This window comes from Chiloscyllium plagiosum, chromosome 5 (assembly GCF_004010195.1).
Source record: "Chiloscyllium plagiosum isolate BGI_BamShark_2017 chromosome 5, ASM401019v2, whole genome shotgun sequence".
NCBI lineage: Eukaryota > Metazoa > Chordata > Chondrichthyes > Orectolobiformes > Hemiscylliidae > Chiloscyllium > Chiloscyllium plagiosum.
This window is the reverse complement of record NC_057714.1, coordinates 121,202,297-121,210,781: the sequence shown is the minus strand read 5'-3', so window position 1 is coordinate 121,210,781 and position 8,485 is coordinate 121,202,297. Positions and strand designations below refer to the sequence as shown.

General features: G+C 45.8%; 1 protein-coding gene across 1 annotated transcript in view; it reads right to left on the bottom strand.

Annotated features, from left to right (window-relative positions):
• LOC122550347 (maestro heat-like repeat-containing protein family member 1) overlaps nucleotides 1–4,940 on the bottom strand; it is an 81,704-nt gene extending 76,764 nt beyond the window's left edge. Inside the window, exon 1 of the mRNA XM_043691076.1 lies at nucleotides 4,697–4,940. Coding sequence (XP_043547011.1) covers nucleotides 4,697–4,718 — 22 coding nt within the window. The 5' untranslated portion in view covers nucleotides 4,719–4,940. The remainder of the gene's footprint in view (nucleotides 1–4,696) is intronic.
• Nucleotides 4,941–8,485: the final 3,545 nt, after the last annotated feature.

Sequence of the window (8,485 nt, the reverse complement as noted above, 5' to 3'; positions counted from 1 at the left end):
ACACCTTCATTGCAGAAATCAGTTGAGCGAACAGTTACTGAGTTAATTCCAATATTCTTTCCTCATTGAGGAGATTAAATCTGTGCGCACTACTCCAGATGTGATCCCATGAAGATCCTGCACAGCAGCAGCAACACTTTAACAGCCTGCTGTAACGTTTCCAACTCAAGTTAGAGCAGTTTCAGCTCTCTGATGAAATACACAGCTTTGCTGAAAGATCATTGTCCTTCACTACTCCACAGCATAGTGGGAGATCTGGGAACAATGTTACAATGACACTTCAGAAGAACGTATGAGATGTGGTAAGATAGAGATCAGAGCTGAAAATGTGTTGCTGGAAAAGCACAGCAGGTCAGGCAGCATCCAGGGAACAGGAGAATCGACGTTTCGGGCATAAGCCCTTCTTCAGGAATAGGGTATATGAATAGGAAGGGTTTGGAGGGATATGGGCTGGGGGCTGGCAAATGGGACTAGATGGAGTTGGGATATCTGGTTGGCATGGACATGTTGGACCGAAGGGTCTGTTTCCGTACTGTACCTCTCTATGACTCTATTGCTCGCACGACAAAGCTTTTCACTGTGCCTCGGTACACGTGACAATAAATTCAATTCAATTCAAATCCCTCTTTCTTTATTAGCAACTCAACTGTAGTGTTTAAATAAATTCTGTTTTGCTTAAAGCCAAGTGATTTGACCAGCTGCATTATACCTGGAATATCCACTTCACATCTGCCTTACAAGTAACAAAGAGTGAGGGTCTAAGTGACCTTCTTAAAATATTTTGAGTGGGTCTGGCCTGGTCCACAACATACATGACCATGACACCATCCTTGCCCTGCCCTAAAGCTACTGAAGAGGTAATAAACTGCTCGGAGGAGGGAAGAGATCGAGACAGAGGGATTTACAGAGGAAATCCAGTTGGCTGAAGGCATCATATCCAGTGGGATGGAATGGAATGGGGGGGGGTGCACGAAGGGAGCTGGAAACAAGGAGCGATTTAAAGTGAAGACACTATTTCATAGGGAGGCAGTCTCCCTTTCACAATGTGCTGTGTGACTGAGCTAGGTTTAAACACCCTCAAAGCGTTTAAATCGAGGGCAGTCAGACAGACACAGATGAGCAGCCCACTGCTACAAACTATTCACACTGAGTCGCTGAGCAGATCAAGGCACAAGATAAAGACTCCCAAGACTGCACTCTGTAGGGACCATTCCCTCCACAACTCCCTCATTAGGTCTGCACTCCCCACCAACCCCCTCTCCACTCCTGGCACCTTCCCCTGCCACCGTAAGAGGTACAAAACCTGTGCCCACATCTTCCTCTTCCCCCTCCAAAGGATCATTTCAAATCTGGCATATTTACTCGTGCATATCATCCAACTTCATATATTGCATCCGAGGCTCTAGATGTGGTCCCCTCTACATCAGGAGTGACCAAGCGCAAACTTGTGGCACTGTTCAGGGGAATATCTCCGGTCCATACGCACCAACCAATCCCACCTTCCCATGGCTAACCATTTCAACTCGCTCTCCCTCTTCCCCCCCCCAATGACATGTCCATTCTGAGCCGCCTCCACCATCTACACAAGGCCACCTGCAAACTGGAGGAGGAACACCTCATCTTCCTACAACCACAAGGCCTCAACGTTAAAGTCACCAGTATCCAAAATCTACCTTCCCCCCACCCCATCGAAGGTCCAACCCTCCGATTCAGATCTGCCCCTTTGACCTGTCCATCTTCGGTCCCACCTATCTGCTCCACCCTCCCCACTGACCTATCACTAACACCTCCTACCTTCACCCACCTTTCCTCCAGTCCCACCCCCTCCCTCTACAGATTTCTCAGCCCCCTTCCCCAACCCTGAAGAAGGGTCCTGCCTGAAATGGCGACTCACTTGGTCCTGAAATGCTGCCTGAGCTGCTGTGCCTTTTCCATCACCACACTTTACCAACAAGATAAAGCAGGACCATCGACAGGACAGTGAGAGTCACACGCTGCAGGGAGAGATGGGGGACAGAGGGGTCACAGGTCAAGGCCCAGCCAATCAGCTGGACTCAGGAAGAGGTAGGGCTCCCTATACACTCTCCCCTACTACCCCAAGGATACATTTCTTTCCCAAGTGAATAGAGACCAGTCACTCAGTTACAGGGGGCCAGTGATACACACCACACATTTTCAATTTCATTTCCATCAGCAACTGGATGTTATTCAGCTCAATCCATATTCTTTTTGTGGATTGTGGATATTCTGGGGCACAGGAATCTCCCATAATCCACAAAGAGGTACTGATGGCAGTGTTTTACACTAAATAATTAAAAGACAAGTAATAAGGAAGTTTTTTTAAACTGACTGGACACTGTAGTCAGTGCACAAACACAGACCAGAGGAACATAGAACATAGAAGAATACAGCGCAGTACAGGCCCTTTGGCCCTCGATGTTGCGCCGATCCAAGCCCACCTAACCTACACTAGCCCATTATCCTCCATATGCCTATCCAATGCCCGTTTAAATGCCCATAAAGAGGGAGAGTCCACCACTGCTACTAGCAGGGCATTCCATGAACTCACGACTCGAACGTGACATATACATCTGAGTCAGACACTGAACACACCAGTAACCAGCTGATGGAGAGACCATTCATTCTACGGACAGAGTGATAAGGTTTTGAGGGGGGTTTCAAATGAGGAAGGGAACTCCATACCATCCAGCTGCAAACAGCTCTCAGTGGGATTTACAAGGAGTGCAGGATGTCCACGCACCACAGACCTAAGCGCTCAGGAGGATCTCAGTCAGAGGGAGAGAGAGAGAGAGAGAGAGAGAGTGTGTGAGTGAGTGAGACCGGCTTCCTCACTGCAAAGCTGAGGAAACCACAGGCACAGCAACTTCCTCCTGAGCAGGCCCAGGCACAGCTGTTCAGGTGTAAAACTCATTTGGTTCAGAGGAATGTGATCACAGCAAGTGGAAACACATCCTGCTAGCAGTCACGTGACTCCCTACCTAACTGGGTGTCTCTCACCCAGCAAGGAGACCTCTCCCGTCATTCATCCAACTGGAAATTCCCAAGGGGTACTTTCTCACGACCATCCAGTCTATACATCCTCTCACCCTGTAACCTACCCAGCCCGACACCCCAACCAACAACTCTCCCCTCTGAAACTTCCTTTAGTCCCTACATCCTCTTCAGCCTTACACCCTTCCCCATGTTAAAACACACAAGATTCTTAGGGGACTTGTAGAGGAGACATGGAGAAACTGTTTCCCCTTATTGGAGAGTCTACAACTGCACGGTCTCAGAGTAAAGGGCTGCACACTTAAGGCAGAGGGGAGCAGGAATCTCTGCTCAGAGGGACTGAATCTGTGGAATTCTTTACTGCAGAGGGCTGGGAGAGTCAGACTGCTAATCAGGATGGGACGTGGGTTATGGAGGAAAGGCAGGGAAGTGGAGGGGAGTATGAATAGATCAGCCATGAACTCAGTGCATGGTAGAACAAATTCGACAGGCTGAATGGCCTTCTTCCACTCCACTCTCATTCTAATCCCCCACCTATCTCCTCTCTACCCTCCTGAAGATGTGAAAAGGTAGGATTAGGCTATTCAGCCCCTCAATCCTGGTTGATTAATATCTTGGAATACAGCTTCCACAGACTCCTGACCCCCGAAATGCCTCCTCGCCCCCCCCCATTGTAAATTGGGGGGGGGAGAGGAGGCATTTCGGAGTTCAAACTCCACAGATGAAGGGACATCTCTGACAGCCACCCCGTGACTGGGTATCAGTGCAGCCAGCTCAACGTTCTGGGAACTGTCTCCAGCGCTGGTCTGTCCCTCTTTAAATCAGAAGGCTGAAATGACTCAGTTCTTACAATGCAGTGTCTCTGACAGCCTCGTGAAACTTCCTTACTCTATACTCCCATAATCATGACCAGCATTCCCCTTGCCTTCCTCATAACTCCTGCTCCTATCTGGATTATCGTCATGAGAGACTCAGGGCGTAGAACATCCGAATGCTGCACCCAGTCACAGAGCTCAGCAAGCTGACAATGATTAGAAATTGATTTACGAGGAGTGGGTGTTGCAGGTATGGTCAGCATTCAGCCGCTACTGGACCTTGATTGAGGCGTACAAACCCCAGAGGGACAGGGTAGGTAAAGAGAAACTTTTCTCCTTAAAATTGAGGGGTCTATAACCAAGGGGCGCCACTTGAAGGAGCAGAGAGTTCAGAGGCGATTTGAGGAAATGTTTGTTCACACAGGGAGCTGTGGATTTCGGGAACTCACTGCCTGAGTGTTTGATACAGGAAGCCTCAAAAGTATTTAGATAAGCACTTGAAGCACAATAGAATAGTACTGGAAAATGGGACTGGATTAGATGGATGTCTGATGGCCAGTATAGACAAGATGGGCCAAAGGGTCTCTGTCCAAGCTGTAAAAGCCCACAACTCCAATCCAAACAGGCAACAAGAGTGCCTCCTCCCCGCTATTCATTGGGGGGAGAGGGGGGGGTTCAGGGTCAGCACCAAAGAAGTGGCTGCACTGTCAGAGGGTCACCATTAAACCTACAACCTTCTGAGTGAGAGTGAAAATGACAGGGAAATGAATCACCCCAGGAACTTTTCAATAAACAGAAGCTTAATAATGATGTTATCTGGTGACAAATGACACATTAAAAACAAGGAAGGGACTGCGACAGGCTCTCACCTTCAGTATAGTTTGTTCCCATTCTGCCACCTCATCCCCTTTGACTGTTCGCACGGTGAGACTTGTGATATTCAGTGTAGTCTGTCAGTTGCTGAACTGGAGCTGTCTGCAGATGCTCGAAGCCGTGATGCTAGTCCCACCTTTCAGCAGCGTCACCTCCACAGAGACTCCCTCTGTCAGCCCTTCAGTGAATTCAAATGCAGAGTGAGCCAGGTCGAAGCCCTCTCACTCTCTCGTCAGCAGAATGCACCTAAATGGCAACTAAATTATCAATTTAGGATTATTTAATAATGAAGTATTTCCTGAAGATTCTCAAAATCCATTTTAACATTATTTCTAAAACAAACCACACAGCATAATAAATTCAAATCATTTAAATAATGAAAAGACTATGTTTCAGTGAATTTGACAGCTTGATCTAGTTTATTTTGAGATATTTTAATGAGGGAAACAGGCAGTGGATAATTTAAATGATGGTTATGTGAACAAACTATAGACACAGTAAACTACTTAATTTATACGTACATTCATTGGAATAACTCCAATGAAAAGTTACAGCAAGATGTTAATTGTTTTTTTTCCCGTGGAAGTCCACCTGGTAAGCATTTGCAGCATGTTTCATTTATTATTTTTTGCCACTCCAGGTGGACAGAAGTCATATTTCTCATCTATTTAGATGGAAACAAATCTCAAACTAGTTGATAGATTTCAACAAAGCCTGGTATATAATTAACATATGGCCCAAGGAAAATCTGATCAGTACTTTCAGATCCTATAGCCTTTTGAAAGAATCAATTTGGAAGATATGACAAATTGACTTTTTTCCTTTTATATTGTTTATGGTCTCAGCTGCTTTGATGCAATTGGCCACAGCTGTCAAAACACAATCAGGGTTTTCCAGGTGTGAATTGGCCTGAAGCCATGGCAGTGAAGCTCTTAGAGTGTCGCACTTTTCAATGTTGCAGTTACTGGTTAGCTCAGTCAGCTACATGGCTTGATAAAAAATTAGAGGAAAACAAATTAAGCGTTTTGACTGTCTAAGAGCGAGGCAACGGAAAGGTGGAAAACGAACTAAGGTTGGTCGGGTGAGGGATTTGACACACAACGTTTTGAGTGGGAATGAAGAATTCCCTCTTTCAGCTCAGGTAGTGAGGGGCTGAAGTAGCGGTGTTGGTCTCTTAGTGTTTTCCACAACCGCTCCCCCCCCACCCCCACCACCCCGCCGCCAATCTTTCCCCAGTCCCAATCCAAAGAGGCATGCACATCCATCTCCTTTGACATGTTGACTGAACTTTACATTTACTTTTATTTTCCTTGTAGCTAGATGAGCTGTTTTATTCTAACCCTTTCTCAGTTTTGTATTGCTGTGTCTTTGACAAATATCCCCCAATAGGTGAGGGATTCACTGCAGCCCAGTGACTGGCTGGCTACTCCTGGTGCAGGACTACCTGGACTGCACTCCCTCCCTCTTCCCATAGATGATGCCTTCAACTTGTTCATAAGCGCAAACTTGGACCATTTGATATGACGTCTTGCAAAGGTGAGGGAAGGGGCATATAAGGGTTTCCCTCACAAACAAAATGATTGGTGTGAATTGTATTGACGTACATTCCACATGATGGCTAACTTTTGCTTGATCAAGATTTTGGAATTTTTTTTATACAAGTTATCTGCAACTATCAGAATTCTTCTAAATATAGCTCATCACTCGAAGATCGAGCCAAGTTGGTTGCAAGCATCAAATACTTTCACTGAACCCCATCCCATCCCATGGGTTAATGGAGAATAGTCACAATCTTGACAACTATTGATAACTGGATAAACTTGATTTTGGCTAGTTTGAAGTACTTAAGATGTGGAATGCATTTTGTTTTTAGTACATCACTAGTTTTTAAGCACTATTGTCTCTCACAGCCAGGAACCCAGATTCGATCCCAGCCTCAAGCGACTGCCTGTGTGGAATTTGCACATTCTCCTTGTGGCTGCATGGGTTTCCTCCCACACTCCAAAGACGTGCAGGTTAGGTGAACTGGCCACTCTAAATTGCCCATAGGTGTTCATGGATGTGTCAATTATGTGCATTACTCAGGGGAAAATATAGGGTAGGGGAATGGGTCTGGGTCGTTCACTCTTCAGATGATCGTTGTGGACTTGTTGGGCTGAAAGGTCTGTTTCCACACTGTAGGGATTCTAGGATTCAAAAACAGAAAGACTTCATATCCCATACCGGCTGAGGTCACCAAGGGTTCCATCCATCTCAAATCACCTTATGCCTGAGGCATTGTGACCTTCAGATTAAAATCATCACCACACCTGCTAGAATTCTTTGAGGAAGTAACAAGCATGTTAGACCAAGGAGAGCTGATGGATGTTATCTACCTGGACTTCAAAGGAGGCATTTGACAAGCTGCCACACAGGACTCTGAGTAAGATAAGGGCCCATGGCGTTAGAGGCAAGGTGCTAGCATGGGTGGAAGAATGGCTGTTTGGCAGAAAGTGGGGATAAAAGGGTCCTTCTCAGGATGGCAGCCACTGAGAAGTGATGTTCCGCAAGGCTCATTGTTGAGACTACAACTTTTCACTTTACAATACTACATACTACAGAAAAACTCGTCAAGTTTGTGTGCCTGTTTGTTCCATACTTTAAATATTTTTGAAGTATCTAAATATGTTGAGACTACAACTTTTCACTTTAGACATTAATGATCAGATGAAGGAACTGAGGGCATTCTGGCTAAGTTTGCAGATGGGACAAAGACTGATAACATTGAGGAGGTAGGGATGCTGCAGAAGGATTGAGACAGGATAGGAAGGTGGGCACAGAAGTGGCAAATGGAGTACAACATGGAAAAGTGTGTGATCATGCACTTTGGTAGAAAGAAGGGGAGGCATGGACTATTTTCTAATGGGAAGAAAATTCAGAGGTTTGAATTGCAAAGAGACTTGGGAGTTATAGTCCAGGATTCTCAAGGTAACTCTCAGGTTGAGTCAGTAGTAAGGAAGGTAAATGCAATGATAGCCTTTACCATAGAATCCCTACATGTGGAAATAAGCCCTTCAGCCCAACAGGTCCACACTGACACTCCGAAAAGTAACCCACTCAGACCCATTCCCCTCCCCTGTGATCCTTTATTTACACTTGACTAACGCACCTAACCTTCAAATCCCTGAACATTATAGGCAATTTAGCACGGCCAATTCACCTAACCTGCACATCTTTGGATTGTGGGAGGAAATCCATGCAGACACGGGCAGAATGTTGGAAGGAGCAACAGGAATTCAGAGTACTGAGTTAATGGTAAGATTCTTGGTAGTGTAGGTGAGCAGAGAGAGAGGGATCTCAGTGCCCAGGTACATAGATCCTTGAAAGTTGCCAACCAAGTTGATAGGGTTGTTAAGGCATACGGTATGTTAGCTTTTATTGGTAGAGGGATTGAATTTCAGAACCATGAGATCATGCTGCAGCTGTACAAAACTCTGGTGCGGCCACATTTGGAATATTGCATACACTTTTGATCACCGCATTATCGGAAGGATGTGGGAGCTTTGGAAAGTGCTCAACAGATTTACTAGGATGTTGCCTGGTATGGAGGGATGGTCTTACAAGGAAAGGCTGAGCGACTTGAGGCTGTTTTCGTTAGAGAGAAAGAGGTTGAGAGGTGACTTAATTAAGACATAAGATAATCAGAGGGATAGATAGGTTGGACAGTGAGAGCCTTTTTCCTCAGATTGTGATGGCTAGCACGAGGGGACATAGCTTTAAGTTGAGGGGTGATAGATATAGGACAT